Source organism: Microtus oregoni, unplaced genomic scaffold (genome assembly GCF_018167655.1).
Source record: "Microtus oregoni isolate MIOR12 unplaced genomic scaffold, Mior012 000007F_ref0000211, whole genome shotgun sequence".
In the NCBI taxonomy this organism is placed as follows: Eukaryota; Metazoa; Chordata; class Mammalia; order Rodentia; family Cricetidae; genus Microtus; species Microtus oregoni.
In genome coordinates this window covers 52,469,353-52,488,179 of record NW_024543066.1, presented here as the reverse complement: position 1 = coordinate 52,488,179, position 18,827 = coordinate 52,469,353, and the positions used below count along the sequence as shown (strand labels likewise).

Below are 18,827 nucleotides of genomic sequence, written 5' to 3'. Positions count from 1 at the left end.
ACTCAAAATAATGTTTTCTAGCTCCATCCATTTTCCTGCAAAATTCAAGCTGTTATTATTTTTTTCTGCTGTGTAGTACTCCATTGTGTAAATGTACCACATTTTCCTTATCCATTCTTCGGTGGAGGGGCATTTAGGTTGTTTCCAGGTTCTGGCTATGACAAACAAAGCTGCTATGAACATAGTTGAGCACATGTCCTTGTAGCATGATTGAGCATCCTTTGGATATATACCCAAAAGTGGTATTAGTGGGTCTTGAGGAAGGTTGTTTCTTACTTGTCTGAGAAATCGCCACACTGACATCCAAAGGGGTTGTACCAGCTTGCATTCCCACCAGCAATGCAGAAGTGTTCCCTTTTCCCCACAACCTCTCCAGCGTAAGTTGTCATCCGTGTTTTTGATCTTGGCCATTCTTACAGGTGTAAGATGGAATCTCAGAGTTGTTTTGATTTGCATTTCTCTGATGACTAAGGATGTTGAACATTTCCTTAAGTGTCTTTCAGCCATTTTAGAATCCTCTGTTGAGAGTTCTCTGTTTAGGTCTGTACTCCATTTTTTTTATTGGATTATGTGATCTTTTGGTGTCCAATTTCTTGAGTTCTTTGTATATTTTGGAGATAAGACTCTGATGTGGGGTTAGTGAAGATTTTTTCCCATTCTGTGGGCTGTTGTTTTGTCTTGTTGTCCATGTCCTTTGCTTTACAGAAGCTTTTCAGTTTCAGGAGGTCCCATTTATTAATTGTTTCTCTCAGTGTCTGTGCTGCTGGGGTTCTATTTAGGAAGTGGTCTCCTGTGTCAATGTGTTCAAGTGTACTTCCCACTTTCTCTTCTATGAGGTTCAGTGTGGCTGGCTTTATGTTAGTTCTTTGATCCATTTGGACTTGAGTTTTGTGCATGGTGATAGATATGCGTCTATTTTCATTTTTCTACATGTTGATATCCAGTTATGACAGCATCATTTGCTAAAAAAATTTTCCATTTGATATTTTTTTGTCAAAAATCAGGTGTTTAAAGGGGTGTGGATTAATATCCGAGTCTTCTACTCAGTTCCATTGGTCCTCCTGTCTGTTCTTATGCCAATACCAGGCTGTTTTCAGTACTGTAGCTCTGTAGTAGAGTGTGAAGTCAGGGATTGTAATGCCTCCAGAAGTTCTTTTATTGCCCAGGATTGTTTTGGCTATCCTTGGTTTTTTGCTTTTCAAAATGAACTTGAGTACCGTTCTTTCAAGGTCTGTGAAGAATTTTGCTGGGGTTTTGATGGGCATTGCGTTGAATCTGTAGATTGCTTTAGGTAAGATTGCCATTTTTACTATATTAATTCTGCCTACCCAAGAGCATGGGAGGTCTTTCCACTTTCTGGTGTCTTCTTCAATTTCTTTCTTCAAAGATTTAAAGTTCTTTTCATCAAACCCTTGTTTGGTTAAAGTTACTCCAAGATATTTTATGCTATTTGTGTCTATTGTGAAGGGTGTTCTTTCTCTGATTTCTTCCTCAGCCCTTTTATTATCTGTGTACAGCAGGGCTACTGATTTTTTTGAGTTAATGTTGTGCCCTGCTACATTGTTGAAAGTGTTTATGAGTTGTAGAAGTTCCTTGGTAGAATTTTTAGGATCACTTATGTAAACTATCATACCATCAGCAAACAGTGAGAGTTTGACTTCTTTTCCAATTTGTATCCCTTTGATATCCTTTTGGTGTCTTATTGCTCTATGTAGAACCTCAAAAACTATATTGAATAGATATGGAGAGTGGACAACCTTGTCTTGTTCCTGATTTCAGTGGAATTGCTGGGAGTTTCTCTCCATTTAGTTTGATGCTGGCTGTTGGTTGCTGTATATTGCCTTCATTATGTTTAGGTATGTTCCTTGTATCACTGCTCTCTTCAAGACCTTTATCATGAAGGGATGTTGTATTTTGTCAAATGCTTTTTTGGCATCTAATGAGATGATCATGTGGTTTTTATTTTTCAGCTTGTTTATACGGTGGATTACATTGACAGATTTTTGTATGTTGAACCATCCCTGCATCTGTGGGATGAAGCCAACTTGATCATGGTGATGGTTCTCATGTGTTTTTGGATTTGATTTGCCAGTATTTTATTGAGTATTTTTGCATCAATATTTATTTATTTATTTATTTATTTATTTATTTATATATTTATTTATTTATTATGTATACAATGTTCTGTCTGTGTGTATGCCTGCAGGCCAGAAGAGGGCACCAGACCTCATTACAGATGGTTGTGAGCCACCATGTGGTTGCTGGGAATTGAACTCAGAACCTTTGGAAGAGCAGGCAATGCTCTTAACCGCTGAGCCATCTCTCCAGCCCTTTTGCATCAATTTTTATGAATGATATTGGTCTGTAATTCTCTTTCTTAGTAATGTCTTTCTGTGGTTTGGATATCAGGATAATTGTAGCCTCATAAAAAGAGTTTGGCAATGTTCCTTCTGTTTCTATTGTGTGGAATAATTTGAGGAGTATTGGTATTAGTTCTTCTTTGAAAGTCTTGTAGAATTCTGAGCTGAAACCATCTGGTCCTGGGCTTTTTTTTGGTTGGGAGACTTTTGATGACTGTTTCTATTTCTTTCTCTTTTTTTAAAAAAAAGATTTATTTATTATGTATACAACATTCTGCCTCCATGTATGCCCGAACGCCAGAGGAGGGCGCCAGATCTCAGTACAGATGGTTGTGAGCCACCGTGTGGTTGCTGAAAATTGAACTCGGGACCTCTGGAAGAGCAGTCAGTGCTCTTAACCTCTGAGCCATCTCTCCAGCCCCCCTGTTTCTATTTCTTCAGCAGTTATAGGTCTGTTTAATTTGTTTATCTGGTCTTGATTTAATTTTGGTAAGTGATATTTATCTAGAAAGTTGTCCATTTCCTTTAAGTTTTCCAATTTTGTGGAGTACAGGTTTTCAAACTATGACCTGGTGATTCTCTGTTTTTCCTCCATGTCTGTTGTTATGTCCCCCTTTTCATTTATGATTTTGTTAATTTGAATATTCTCTCTCTGCCTTTTGGTTAGTTTGGATAAAGGTTTATTTTGTTGATTTTCTCGAAGAACCAACTCTTTGTCTCATTGTGTCTTTGTTTTGTTCCTATAAGCAGTTGTTAGTCATCATGTGGGTGCTGAGAACCAAACTCGAGCCCTCTGCTAGAGCAGCAAGTGCTTTTCACTGCTGGGCCATTGCTCCAGCCCCCTTTAGTAAACTTTCGTTGAAATCTAGTTGTTCCATGTGTTCCCAGGCTAGAAGAATACAAGAGAGTCACCTTTGCTAACCCTATGTGATAAATGGGGCCAGTGGTGCAGCTCAGCGGCAGAGTGCTTGTCCTGAATTCTGGGGGTCGGGGTTGGTGGAAGACTGGGGAGAAAAGGCCTATGAAATTACAGAAGTTTGCCGGGACCTTTGTTTGTTTGGTGTTTGGTTTGTGTAGCAAGGGGGATTAATTCACGGAAGGGGTCTGAGCACTGAAGCTCTGACAAAAGACAGAGGAAGAGTTCTGTGAAAAATGGGAGACAGAATGCTGCCCAGTGTGACACAGGAGGCAAGGTAAGAGTCTGGGGAACTTCTTAGTCCCCTGAGGTCAGAGGTAGACCCAAATTTCCTTTAAGGGATCCTACTGGAGGGGTAGAGGGGAAGCAGAGGTTGACACGCTGACCCCTCTGTTCTCTGGTGTCAACCCTAGGGAACCCATGTTCCCAAGGACAGCCACCCAAAGCTTGAGCCTGTGCCCAAATCGTCAAACTGTGGGAAGAAAAAGGAGAAAAGAAAGTGGCTGCAGCAAGAAACCAATGTCCAGACCCTCACCAGGGCTGGCCTCATGGCTCTGCAGGCTGGTCAGGTTCAGGAGGCCTTGGGCAGCTTCCACAAGACCTTCCTGCTAGCCTCCAAGGTCCCATCTTCCAGAGACAGCTCTGTTCTTCAAGCCTGCGCCTTCAATCTGAGTGCTGCCTCCGGTCATAGGACTTGAGCTACTTCTGAGAGCCCATCCTGAAGAGAAGTCCAAAGGCTGGTGTCGTGCTGACCAGTGCTTCAATGTGGCTTTGGCTTATCGGCGCTTGGTGAACTGACCCAAGCTTTGGACTGGTACCATAGGGCTCTGGGCAATTACCAGACCCAGGGTGACCATGGGGAAACACAGGCAAAAATGGGAGCGTGCTGTCAGGCCCTGGGATGGCCTAAACAAGCAGCCTGCAATTTACAGGAAACAAGCCGGGCCTATGCTCATGCAGGCCAGCACTGGGATGCAGCCCTGGCTCAGGTGGCTGCCGTAAGATGCATGCTGAGCAGTGGGCAACGTAGGTTGAGTGAAGCGCTGCAGGTGCTGCACGCTCTGGAGGAGCACTGTGAGCTGATGCTGATGCTGACCAGAGCACTGATGGAGGAGCACTGTGAGCTGATGCTGATGCTGACCAGAGCACTGATGGAGGAGCACTGTGAGCTGATGCTGATGCTGACCAGAGCACTGATGGAGGAGCACTGTGAGCTAATGCTGATGCTGACCAGAGCACTGATGGGGGAACACTGTGAGCTGATGCTGATGCTGACCAGAGCACTGATGGGGGAGCACTGTGAGCTAATGCTGACCAGAGCACTGATGGGGGAGCACTGTGAGCTGATGCTGATGCTGACCAGAGCACTGATGGAGGAGGCTGTGAGCTGATGCTGACCAGAACACTGATGGGTGAGCACTGTGAGCTGATGCTGACCAGAGCACTGACGGGGGAGCACTGTGAGCTGATGCTGACCAGAGCACTGATGGAGGAGCACTGTGAGCTGATGCTAATGCTGACCCGAGCACTGATGGAGGAACACTGTGAGCTGATGCTGATGCTGACCAGAGCACTGATGGAGGAGGCTGTGAGCTGATGCTGACCAGAACACTGATGGGTGAGCACTGTGAGCTGATGCTGACCAGAGCACTGATGGGGGAGCACTGTGAGCTGATGCTGACCAGAGCACTGATGGAGGAGGCTGTGAGCTGATGCTGACCAGAGCACTGATGGGGGAGGCTGTGAGCTGATGCTGACCAGAGCACTGATGGAGGAGCAATGTGAGCTGATGCTGACCAGAGCACTGCTCAGGGCCTGCTAGGTGAGCCTTAGTAAGGAAGGTGTGGGGTCTGAGGAGGTGCCCTGAGTGCTGGGAGGGGACCAGAGGCTGGAGGAGCAGGTCAGGAGCTGAACCTCTGCAGCCTTCGTCATGGCTCATTTGACTGTCAGTGACTGTGCTTTCCAGGGCTGCTCTACAATGACCTAGGCATGGCTCACTTCCAACTTCAACTGTTTCCTCTGGCAGTAGAGGCCTTCCTGCAGGCCCTACCCTGGTGTCAACAGCCAGCAGACCAGGCAACAGTGTTTCAGAACCTTGGAGTGACCTGCCATGTCCTGGCCACTATCAAGAAGGCAAGGAGGGGCTGGAGAGATGGCTCAGTGGTTAAGAGCATTGCCTGCTCTTCCAAAGGTCATGAGTTCAATTCCCAGCAACCACATGGTGGCTCACAACCATCTGTAATGAGATTTAGTGCCCTCTTCTGGCCTGCGGACACACACACACAGAATATTGTATACATAATAAATAAATAAATATTAAAAAAAAAAGAAGGCAAGGAGTTTCACCAGAAGGCGGCCAAACTGTATGGTGGGTTTCTAGGACCGGAGAGTGGGGCCAAGACTAAAGGGTTCAGAAGAGGGTTCAGGACTGGGAATACGTACAGCCGGAGCGCTTGCCTGGCATGCACAAAGCCCTGAACTGATTCCCAGAACTCCATACACCGAGTGTGGTGGTGTCTGTCTGTAATATTGGCACTCAGTAGGTGGAGGCAAGAGAGGCAGAAGCCTAAAATTGTCCTTGGCTACACATCAGACCCAAGGCCAGCTTGGGGTACATGGTATCTGTCGACAAAGAAAAAGAGTAAGTTTCTAATGGGCCTGGTGGTGCCCTAGGGTTTGGAGGGGACTGGCAACCTGGAGGAGTGGATTGGGTGCCATATCTGTACAACTGCACACCCAGTAGCCTTGGGTAGATTGATCTTTGGGACCTTCTGGGACTACCTGAGATGGGAGAAAGGACAGAGCAGAAGGTTGTGTGCTCAGCGGCCTGGAGGTTAAGAGACCAGAAGTGCCGCCCTGAATCTCCTCCACTGAGTGTGACTTCCTATCTCTGAGTTTCAGATTCCACACATAAACATGGAACTATGAGGGCTGGAGAGATGGCTCAGAGGTTAAGAGCACTGGCTGCTCTTCCAGAGGTCCCAAGTTCAATTCCCAGCAACCACATGGTGGCTCACAACCATCTGTAATGAGATCTGGTGCCCTCTTCTGCCCTGCAAGCACACATGCAGACAGAACATTGTATGTATAATAAATAAGTAAATCTTAAAAAAACAAAACATGGGACTATGAGGGGCTGGTGAGGTGGCTCAGCAGGGAAGCAGCAGCCTGAGTGCACTCCCTAGGGCCCACCCTGAGGAAGGGGAGCAGCAGCCTGTATGTACTCCCCAGAGCCCATGCTGAGGAAGGGGAGCAGCCAGCCTGTGTGCACTCCCCAAGGCCCACGCTGAGGAAGGGAGCACCTATGGGAGCACCTATTCCCGGAAGTTGTTCTCAGACTTCCACCCGTGCACACATACCTACAAAATAAATGTGGAGAAATTAAAACAATAGATAGCGGGGGTGTAGCCTGGTGGTAATGTGCTTGCTTGGCATACACAGGGCCCTGGATTCCATTCCAGGCACTACAAAAACAAACAAATAAAAAAATTAAACCCAGACTCCACACCACGTAAGTGGGACTGTAAATATGACCTGGGTGCCTCCCTAAATAGATTTTTTTTTTCCTGCAGGATATGGTGGAAAATCGCTGCTTCAACCCTAACACTCTAGAAGTAGAGACAGATTTCTGTGAATTACACCAGTCAGGTCCTACATAGTAAGAAGTGGTTTTATGTTGGTTTTGTTATTGTTGTTGTTTGGTTTGTTTCAAATATCAATCTAACCTTGACTGACTCACTGGCTCCCACTGGCCAGGGAGGCATTTGGGGTAAATGCTTGAGGTGAGAGAAGCTAAACCCGGACAGCCTAGGCCTTTGTGGGTCACCTAGGGGTACTGAGCATGGGTCACCTAGCGGTACTGAGGCTGGGCTCTAGGAACCTGGGACCTCCCTTGTGGGCAGGGTATCGATGCCCCAGCAGCCAAGCCCCTATACAAATGGATGCGTTCTGGTTTCAGGCTCGTCGGAGCTTGGCGGCCTGGCATTCTCACTGAGCCAACTGGAAGACCACAGGGCTGCTTGGGACAGCTATTTCCATGCCCTGCGGCTGCCCAAGAGACTGGTAAGAATGGGGGGGGGTTAGTTTGGAACTGGGGTGGGGGGCGGCAAAGACAGGGTGCACATGCTGGAAGGGTTTGTGGAACAGGGAACACGAAACGATCTTTCAACCTCTCCTCGTTAGGGGACATGAAGGGACAGGGCAGGCCTGTGACGGCCTTGGGGCAGCTTCTGCCAGACTCGGACAACTTGACCAGGCCGTGAAATACTGTAAGAGAGCGCTGGCCCAGTGTCAGGTGAGACCCTCCATGATGGCCCCGGCTCTTCCTGCTCTCCCACCTCCAGAAACTGTCTCTGGCTGCCCCTGCGGCCTTTGTTCCTTGCCCTACTTCACTAGAAACACCATCCATTCCAGGTCCTGGGCTGTTACTTGGAGGAAGAGGCAGTCTGTCCACAGTTCAGGGCTCGGGACTCAAGGGCATGGGGTCAGGGCGCAAAAAAAAAAAAAAAAAAAGGCAACTGGAGTCCTTGCACTCTCTTTCTGTCCCCTTCCTCCTCCTGCAGATTGCACAGCCTAGTCCATTCTCACTCCCCCACTTTCCCCTTTCCCCAGCATGAACCAGGTTCTGTGCGGGAGCGGCTTGTGGCCAGGCTGGTGGGTGCCAGAAGGGCCTTTTTGGCTCAGGAGAGGCTAGCCCAGGCTCATATCCTGGTAATATGACACCTGAGACCAGGAAGTGGGAACAAGTTGCCCAGAAAGAATGCTGGGATGCTACATTTAACTGCTCCTGTGTTCATCTGCCTCTGGGTTTGCAGGAAGGATGTATGTATATCAGGTTGTGGGGGTGGGGCAGGGAGGTGGGAGGAGATTGTGTCTGCACAAGGGCTGTACCACAACAGCTTACACTGCCTGAGTGATAAATCCATTGGGTGCAAAGACTTGGGAATCGGTCATTGGGTGCAGTTCCCGAAATGGCCACAGGAGGGGGTGGTGCTTCAAGAAAGCCCCAGGAGCTGACTTGTTGATGGATGCTCCAGGTTCTGCCTCCAGCTCATTTTGCTTCCTAGTTTCCCTCCACAGGTCCTCCAAATGCTTTTCTCCGTAGGAAACTTACCCCCCACCCCAAGAACTGACCTCTCTGCCTGGAGCATCCTTCTGCTCACCAAAGCAGAAGTCCCTCCCTACTACTTCCTGTGCACCTCTCTATTGTCTCACAGATACCCTATGACTCTCTGATTGATTTCTGTCAACTAGTTGATAACTCAGCCTCCTGACCCAAGGTTGATTTTATTTAATTAATGCAAATGCAAGCTTGGAGTTTACAGTGTGATCAGATTTCCCACAACAGAGGCCCTAAATTCAGTTACCCCACTGGGGGGCAGAGGTAGTCATCCTGGAACAGGCAGGGGCTTGGATTAAAAGTCAAAAGACTTGGGCTCCAGTTAAGGTCTTTCACCAACTCTGACAGTACCAGAGGGCTTCAGGCATGACGGGGTAGTGGTCAGGTTATGGTTCAGTCAGTGAGCCTGGTTTGTCTCATAAGATTTAGTAGGTGGGCCTTTATAGATCAAAGGACTTATGTGAGAATTTGATCTCAGAACCCCCCTGGGCTGTCTCCAGCAAGTAGGTCTGTGGCTGGGATGTTGTGGCTCCCTGAAGGCAGCTGGAAGGACAGTGTGACAGCCACGTAGTGATTTTTTTACATGCCAAAGTCTGTACTTCCCCTAGCCCTCGGCTCCAGGAAGGCTCAGGCCAAGTGCAAGGGTTTTCTGGCCAGAGGTGGAGAGCTGACCACTGGGCTGTCCCACAGCTGGGCCACATTCAGTTCTCTGTCCCTGAAAACCTTTCGGTCGATCTATGTGCTGCCTGAGGCTCATTTACCTCATCTGCATACTGTCTGTCCTGCTTTCTACTTCCACCACGTCGGGCTGTCTGCCCACCAGCCCCGCCTATCCCTCTACTTGCTAGCTCTGACAATTCAGCTTTTTATTAGACCAATCAGGTGCCTTGGGTAGACAAGGTCAAACAGCAACACATCTTTACTAGTTAAACAAATGTTTTATTCCACAACACTAGGGAGGGCAAGACCAGCAGATGTCTGTGAGTTTGAGGCTAGCCTGGTTTACATAGCAAGTTCCAGGCCAGCCAGGGCTATATAGTGAGATTTTGTCTCAAAAAAAAAAAAATGCAGAACAAAACAAAAATCTAACAACAAAACAAAGATAAGGGAAAGGAGGCTCAAAGGCCAAGGGTTAAACTTCCAGTCACATGAACAGTCCCTGAGATGATTCAGTGGTGCAACCAGCCGAGCAGCCCCACCCCCACCTGAGCTGACCCGCAGGCTGCTAGGAGTTAGTGTAAAGTGTGAATCCAGGGCCTCCGTGTGGAAGGAATCTGTGTCCTACAAAGACTACAAAGACGCATTCAAACTAAGTCACTTTCCTTATTGTAGTCAGGGACTGAGGGCCTAACAGGGCACATGCTAAGTGAGCAAGCAATTACTCCAGCACTGCTGCAGGCCAAGGTTAGACACTTCAAAACAGCTGCTGCTGAATCACATGCAAAGTGATTCAGACCCTAAGCACCTAGAGTAATCTGGCTCTCCACTTGCAAACTGGGGGTACTGGGGTGCGGAGGGGTGTGAGGGGGGACAGTTAAGAGCATTCATTGTTCTTCTAGAGGACCCACATGGTGGATCACAACTATCCAGAACTCTAGGGAACCAAGGCCATCTTCTGACCTGAGGGCACCAGGCACACATGGAAGTCACAGACATACAATAAAATAAATAAATCTAAAAATAAAGAGAAACAAACTGGAAATTGCGGGTGAAAGGTAACCATTAAGGTTTGTATAAAACCATGAAGAATATGGCTGGGTGGCTGGGTGGAGGTGGTGTAGCCTTTAATCCCAGCACTCTGGAAGCAGAGGCAGGCAGAACTCTGAGTTTGATGCTTCTGGTCTACAGAAGTGAATGAAATGATAAAAAGGTGCAGGGGAGACAAAAGCAAGTCTTACTCTCATCCGTTCTCACTGTGCCTGAGATTTAAACAGACGTGAGTCCAGCTAACATGGCTGGGTTTGAGACTCTGTGGTCCTGAACTTGTCTAGCAAACAAAATGCTTGGAATTCCATCCCCAGCATTGTGCAAAGAAGACAGGGAGGGATCAGGGAGGTGGCCCACAGTTTCATAGAGAAAAAGCACAATTTTTTTTTCTCTCTGAGACAGGGTCTCTCTATGTAGCCCTGGCTGTCCTGGAACTCACAATGTAGACCAGGCTGACCTCAGACTCACAGAGATCCGCCTGCCTCTGCCTCCTGAGTGCTGGGATTAAAGGTGTGCGCCACCATAACCAGCCTTTTTTTTTTTTGTTTTAATTCATAGTATATATTCTGATCATGGTTTCCTGTTCCCCATCTTCTTCCAGATCTTCTCCATCCATTCAACTCTTTGCACCTTCTTTCTCTCTCTCAAATGGTCAAATTAAAAAACAAAACACAAACAAACAAACAAACAAAAAAGCACACATACACACAAACCCCATAAAACACAAAATTGGAAAAAGACCAGTAAGATGAAACATGCCCAAACAAAGCAACATAAGACGAAAAGTGTATAAAACACCGTTGAGCATTTGGGTTGGCCATCTACTGCCACGCGTGGGGCCTACCACTAACCGTGGTTAATGCACCCAGTGAGACTTCTTTGGCAAAAACAAGTTTTCCTTGCCAGTAGTTGTCAATTGGAAGATTATGTCCACTCCCCCTCTCAGCACTGGGGCCCTTGGACCTGTGCAGGCCCTGGGCATGCTGCCACAGCCTCTATGAATTCACACGTGCATGGGTCCTGCGTCTGGAAGACACTGTTTCCTGAGTCATCCATCAACTCTGGCTCTTACTATCTTTCTGCCTTTTCTGCATAGCTCCCTGAGCCCTGAGAAGAGGGTTTAGGAGGGGTGTTCTAACGTCTCTCACTCTCTGTATGTTGTCTATTTGTGAAGCTCTGTGTAGTTCCCATCTGTTACAGGGGTAGCTTCTCTGATGATGACTGAGCAAGACACTGATCTATGGCTCCAACATAATGTCATCAGGAATCATCTTAATTCTGTGTTCCTTAAGCATTGTCATAGTATTTGGTTTTCCCCTAAGGCTATGGCCTCTCCAGTCTCAGGTTCTCAGCCTGAACAGGGTTAGACCTGGGTTCCAGCTCATGGATTGGGCCTTAAATCCAATCAGAGGGGTTGGTTATTCCCATAGTGTTCGTGCCACTATTACACCAGATGCAGATCAATGGTTTTGTAACTGTGTTGGTGGTCAGGAGGGGCGAATGCTCTAGCTGGGCCCTCACATCCAGTTCAGTTTCTTTGTGTTCAGGGAGATATGTAAATGTTGTGTTCTGCTGGAATAGGTCCTTACCATCAATTTGTGCAGAACAACTAAAAGACTTAACAAAAGCCCAAGTTATTTGGGGATTTCCTTTGGCCAACAAGTCAGTCACATGTAACCCACTCTTGGTGCTAAAGGTTTCATTTGGAAGTCAAAGGTGTCTGTTGGGGCTCTGTCTTCCATATTATCTGGGGATTCCATTTGGATTTCTTTCATATATGTTTATATTGAAGAAGTTTCTGCTGTAGTTGGGTTCTATGTGACTACTCAGGTGACCCCTGGTGTCATTTGTCCCTCCCTACTGTCTCTCCCTTATTCTCTCCTACTCTGTTTGATCTTCCTGTTCCTGTCTCCCCGAAGTCTCTCTTACTATATATTCTATTTCCCCTTCCTTGGGAGATTCTTCCCAGAAGATCCTCCCCCCACCTCGTTCCTTACTCTATACCTAACCTCTGTGGTTATACTGATATACCTATTGAAGGCTTAAAAGCTAACACCCACATATAAGAGAACACATATATGGTGGTTTGAAAGAAAGTGGCCCCAAAGAGAGTGGCACTATTAGGAGGTGTGGTCTCGTTAGAGAAAGTACATCACTGTGGTGGTGGGTTTTTCCTGTTGCCTGGAAGATGTGGCACTCTCAGCTCCAGCACCACGCTGCCATGCTCCCTTCATGATCATAACAAACTGAACCTCTGAAACTGTAAGCAATGCACCCTCAGCTAAGTGTTTTCTTTATAAGAGTTGCTGTGGTCATGGTGTCTCTTCATAGCAATAGTAAACTGATGGAGGAAGGTCATTGGTTAAATAAAGAAACTGCTTGGCTGGCCCTCATAGGTTAAAACATAGGTGGGAGGAGTAAACAGAACAGAATGCTGGGAGGAAGAGGAAGTGAGCTCAGACTGACAGCTCTGCTCTCTGGAGCAGAGACGCCATGCTCCCGGCTCCTGGGCAGACACATGCAATGAAGATCCGACCCAGGATGGATGTAGGCTAGAATCTTCCCGGTAAGACCGGTGCTCACAGATTATTAGAGATGGGTCGATCGGGATATCAGAATTAGCCAGTAAGGGCTAGAGCTAGAGGGCCAAGCAGTGTTTAAAATAATACAGTTTCCGTGTAATTATTTCCGGTAAAGCTAGCCGTGGGGGCAGCTGGGTGCCGGGGACGCAGCCCCACCGCTCTTATTACAACAGTAAACCCTAACTAAGACGACTTACCATGTTTGACTTTTTGGGTCTGGGTCACCTCACTCAACATGATTTTCTTCTAGCTCTGTTCATTTACCTGCAAATTTCATATTTTAACAGCTGAATAATATTCCATTGTGTAAATCTACCACCTTTTCATTATCTGTTCATCTGTTAATGGACATCTAGGCTGTTTCCATTTTTTGGCTATTGTGAGTAGAGCAGCAGTGAACACGGATGAGCAAGTGTCCGTGCGGTAGGATGCAGAGTCCTTTGGGTGTGTATCTGAGAGTGGCATAGCTGATTTCTATGTTCATACTAGCGTCACACTGGCTTTTATAGTTACAAGTTTGCACTCCCAGCAGTGACGGATGAACATCAGGATGGTCAAGGCGATGCTAGATGTTAATGCCCATCTGTTGCGGGAGGTCCTTCCACTCCTCCAGCCAATAGCCGCTGAGATACCAGCCCACTGGGGTGTGGTCTCTCTCTTTAAAAAAGCGGAGTCTTCCCTCCTCGCTCTTCTCTTCTGCTTTCCTGGTCTCCGCAGGAACGGTGGTTCTGTAAGTCTATTTCTCCATTAAAGCTGTATATATTTTTACAATCTGTCTGCATTCATTTACGCCATTACACCCATCTTTGCTGGGTGGGTGTTCCAGTCCTTGGTTTCTTTTTTTTTTCTTTTGATATTGTTTGTTTGATTGATTATATGTTTTTGAGACAGTAGTCTGACTGTCCTGGAACTAGCTCTTGTAGACCAGGCTGGCCTCGAACTCACAGAGATCTGCTGGCCTCTGCCTCCTGAGTTCTGTGATTAAAAACGTGCACCACTGCCAGGCAACAGCAGCAAGGGTTCTTAACTATGGACACATTTGTATGCCCCAACTCTTACATTAGCATGGGGTTTCTGCCTCATCACTGTTTCAGGGATTGGGGAAGTAACTCAGTGATGAAGCACATGCACGAGGCCATAGGGAGAGAACAAAGAAGCTGCCCCACCCATGACAGCACTGTGCTGGATAGGTTCTGTCAGCTGCTCCACCTCTCGCCCCGTGCTGGAGAGGTTTTGTCAGCTGCTCCACCGATGATAGCACTGTGTTGGAGAGATTTATGTCAACTTAACACAAACTAGACTTATTTGAAAGGAAGGAACCTCAACTGAGAAAATGCCTTCACTAGGTCCAGGTGCAGGCCATTTTCTTAATTCATGGGGGGAGGGCCCAGTCTGTTGTAGGTGGTGCCATCCCTGGGCTGGTGGTCCTGAGTTCTATAGGAAAGCAGGAAGAACAAGTCCTGATGAGCAAGCCAGTAAGCAGCAGTCCTCCATGGCCTCTGCATCAGCTCCTGTCTCCAGGTTCCTGCCCCTTTGGGTTCCTGACCTGACTTCCTTTGATGATGGGGATGGACTGTGGCGTGGAGGTATGAGCCAAATGAACCCTTTCCTCCTCAACTTAATTTTCGGTCATGTTTCATCATAGCAGTAGTAACCCTAAGACAAGCCTCATATCTTTATCCCAGCCAGTATAAGAAAAGAAGTGGGGCTGGAGAAATGTCTCGTAGTTAAGAGCACTGGCCACTCTTCTAGAGGACCAGGGTTCAATTTCCAGCACCCACATGCAGCTCACAACTGTCTGTGACTCCAGTTCCAGCGGATCTGACATACGTGCAGGTGAGACACCAATACACATAAAATCAAAATAAATCTAAAAAAAAGTACACTATGAAGTCAGGCATAGTGGTGCACACTCTTAATCTCAGCACATGGGAGGCAGAGACAGGCAGATCTCTGTGATCTTTTGATTTGAGGCCAGCCTGGTCTACAGAGTGAACTCCAGAATTAGTCAGGGCTCATGGTCAGACTCTGTCTCCAAAACAAACAAAATAACAGCCTCCCCCTTTGGGAGTACTTTATGGAAGTTGGATAGACATCATTTCTGTTCATAAGTGGTCAAGATTTAATTATGGCCATTCTTACCAGTTGGAGGGAAACAAGAGAATGTAGGGTTTTGCTGTACAAAGAGATGAAAATCAGGAAATCTGCTAGCAAAGGAGGAGAGGAAAATGGGTTTTAAGGGGTAAATGACAGTGTCTGCCACACAAGAGTGCGTTATTGGGTCAGGTAACCAACCATGATTGTGTTACCTGATTGAATATGCTTATCTATGATAGACTAAAACTCCACTGTGAGTTTGGCAGGATTAAAAAGGATTATAGATGCAAAACCTCTGGGGCTCAGCAGGGACTCAATCCATGTGAGTCTTGATTTGGATTTGAAAAGGAAAACCCAAAGGCTCCAGGGCAGGAACAGAAAGGACTGGACTCAGGGACTGCCTTCATGGAAACAGCCCTCATTGGCTGTCTCATGTCTGTGGGTGGGAAACTTTGTCTCATTCTATAGTCACAGCTCATCGGGATGAAATCAGAAGGGATAAGCCCTCATTTACATGTTTCTGCAACTGGGTGATAGAGGATAAGTCTTCCATTCAGACTGTAGGTCTGCCTGTCTTCCATTTAGACTGTAGGTCTGCCTGTCTTCCATTTAGACTGTAGGTCTGCCTGCTCAGATCCCAGCACCCACCTTCACTGCCGCTGGGCAGGTCATATTTCTTTTCTTTTTTCTGTCTTTTTTTTTAGTTTTTTTTTTTAATTTATTTATTTATTAAAGATTTTTGTCTCTTCCCCACCACCGCCTCCCATATCCTTCTCCCTCCCCCAATCAACTCCCCTTCTCTCATCAGCCCAAAGAGCAGACCTGGTTCCCTGCCCTGTGGGGAGTCCAAGGACCTCCCACCTCCTTCCAGGTCTAGTAAGGTGAACATCCAAACAGCCTAGGCTCCCACAAAGCCAGTACGTGCAGTAGGATCAAAACCCAGTGCCATTGTTCTTGAGTTCTCAGTATTCCTCATTGTCCGCTATGTTCAGCGAGTCCGGTTTTATCCCATGCTTTTTCAGACCCAGTCCAGCTGGCCTTGGTGAGTTCCTGAAAGAATATCCCCATTGTCTCAGTGTGTGGGTGCACCCCTCATGGCCCTGAGTTCCTTGCTCGTGCTCTCTCTCCTTCTGCTCCTGATTTGGACCTTGGGGTTGTAGTCCGGTGCTCCAACATGGGTCTCTGTCTCTGTCTTCTTTCATCGCCTGATGAAGGTTAATATTCAGGAGGATGCCTATATGTTTTTCTTTGGGTTCACCTTCTTATTTAGCTTCTCTAGGATCACGAATTATAGGCTCAGTGTCCTTTATTTATGGCTAGAAACCAAATATGAGTGAGTACATCCCATGTTCATCTTTTTGGGTCTGGCTTACCTCACTCAGGATAGTGTTTCCTATTTCCATCCATTTGTACTCAAAATTCAAGAAGTCATTGTTTTTTACTGCTGAGTAGTACTCTAATATGTATATATTCCATACTTTCTTCATCCATTCTTCCATTGAAGGGCATCTAGGTTGTTTCCAGGTTCTGGCTATTACAAACAATGCTGCTATGAACATAGCTGAGCATATACTTTTGTTGTATGATAGGGCATCTCTTGGGTATATTCCCAAGAGTGGTATTGCTGGGTCCAGGGGTAGGTTGATCCCGAATTTCCTGAGAAACCGCCACACTGCTTTCCAAAGTGGTTGCACAAGTTTGCATTCCCACCAGCAATGGATGAGTGTACCCCTTTCTCCACAACCTCTCCAGCAAAGGCCAGGTTGTATTTCTTGCCTTTGAAATGGGAATAATAGACTTGCTGTGAAGTTGAGGTAGTTCATGTCAGCACCTGGCACGTGTCAACATACTATCTACATCAAAGAAACAAGTTTCAGGTTGTGTTTTGGTCTTCAGAATACCAAGCTTTGAGCCAGCCATTGTGGCCCAGACCTGGTATCTCAGCAAGTGGGAGGTGAAGTTAGGAGGATCAGACATTTTTGGCAGCAAAAGTTCAAGAGCAGCCTAGGCCGCCTGAGATCCTGTGGGTCCCTGAGTTCATGTGCACCTGCCCACACCAGAAACACTCAAAAACAAAACCAGCCTACTTGGTTGCAAGTGTCACCCAGCCCCCTGGCATCCATTCTAACATATTTAGGGTGGAACATTCCACTCCAAGTCCCCTCCTCTGGGAGTTGCCGCAGTCCAGACTCCACCTCCAAGAAAGCCCGCCAAATGGTGACTGTTTGGTCAGAAACATCACCTCAGCTCCCTGGCACCTTTATACGAAGAGTAGGGGGCTTCATCCCAGCCCCCTGGCATCCATTTTTGGAATACTGGGCAAAGAACTCCACCCCAAGTCCCCTCCTCTGGGAGTTGCCTCAGTCCAAACTCCACCTCCGAGAAAACTAGCCAAATGGTGACCTCTCCCCAGGGAGGGTCAAGCCACTCCCACAGGCTATTTAAACTGCCCCCAGAGAATGAACAGTGGTCTCTACTGCTTTTCCTCTCAGGTGGTCATTTTGGTTTTCCTATCCCCCTCCCGGTGTTTTCCCCGGGGCCACCTGGGAGTGCTGGCACCCTTTAAACCTGGGTAATTTTAATTTGATCTGATTTGATCTTATTGAGATTATTTGCCTTGGCAGAGGTTTGTAGGGCTAGAAAATACGTAACATTTGGAGGTCCCATGGTGTGTGTGTGGGTGTTTTCCCTCTGGCCCAGGCCCACGTGTTGCGCTCTTCACCAGGCTAAGATCAGCTTTGTCTTGGTGAGTTCTCCTTTGTGAGTACATGCTTCTAGGGTCCAGGGACCATTTATGTTTGTCGATTTTCCAGCTGTTCTGTGCCAGGTGCCAGCGCAAGCAGCGAGGCGGTTCTTGCTGAGGTGGACTACGTGGATAGAGTCATTTGCCACACATCTCTCATGAACCCCCTCAACTTCCCACCTTTTGACTCAAGAACCTTGTCATAGTGGACGCATTGCGACAGGCTTGAGTCCCAAGATTTGGCATAGACTTCTAAAATGGGCTCTTGCAATTCGAAGTTGGATTCTCTATCGCCCCAGGCTGCCTTTTACAAAATCTTTATGAATTGGGACGTCCGTACAGTCTGTCCCAAATGGCTTTCTCTATGCTCTGAGTTGGCCTCAGTATGACCTTGACAGTGGGACACAGTGGCCACCAGAGGGAACTCTTGACTTTTCCATCCTCCTAAATGACCATTTGGCACGATATTGCCCTGGGCCTCTGCCACCTACGAGGCCATGCCCTATCTTCCAGCAACCTGAACACTGGAAATCACAATGCCCCCGTGTGGGCTCATCCTCTATGCCACGCCATGGAGGTCCAGCCTCACCAACATCGGCAAGGGAGAGTGTGCCAGCCTTCGAACTACTCACCTTGCAGAGGATTGACGCGGCCCAGACGTGGTGACTCCCATCACCCTCTCCAAGCCTAGGGTAACGCTGCAGGTATCCCGAGGGCCACCCGGGACCTGGCATCCATTAAACCTAGGTTTTTTCTAATTCAGTTTGATTAGGTCTGATTTGGATTATTGTGTCGGTAGAGAGGCTTATTGGGCCGGAAAAACTTTACACAGAAGCCAACTAAAAACAAACAAACAAACAGTTTAAGACTAAATTTTATTTTCTCCAGCAATTCTGTAAGGAGTCTTGAGTAACATGTAAAAGTGAAGCCACTCACAGACTAGTGAAATCAGAAAATAAAGCTAGTGAGGTTCTGAATAAGACCTTGGACTTGTAGTTAGACGAGTAATCTAAATTTCCAGCCAATAGCGCCTCCTCACTCCCGCCCCCATAACTTTTAATTAATAAAAAAAAAAAGAGCTGGGCACGATGGTACATGCGTGTAATGCCAACCTCCCACGAAGGAAGCTGCAGGCAGAAGAGTTCGAGGAGAGTGCTAGGTAATAAACAAAGCCTATCTGTACCTAGGCTTGAACTCTTGTAGCGACGGGGAAAGGCGAGAATGCCAGGCGGAACGAAGGTGCGCGGTACGCCTGGGACACGGAACCTACGGCTAGACGCAAACGGTGCTGGGGGCCGGGCAG

General features: G+C 47.2%; 1 protein-coding gene across 1 annotated transcript; it reads left to right on the top strand.

Moving 5' to 3' along the window:
- Window positions 1-3,512: 3,512 nt before the first annotated feature.
- Ttc24 (tetratricopeptide repeat domain 24) lies at window positions 3,513-9,066 on the top strand. Its single transcript, XM_041655142.1, is given in 11 exon segments — window positions 3,513-3,548; window positions 3,690-3,955; window positions 3,957-4,054; window positions 4,057-4,350; window positions 5,063-5,098; window positions 5,243-5,409; window positions 6,849-6,924; window positions 7,235-7,322; window positions 7,459-7,570; window positions 7,888-7,986; window positions 9,004-9,066. Coding segments are annotated over 11 exon segments (1,335 nt in total).
- Window positions 9,067-18,827: the final 9,761 nt, after the last annotated feature.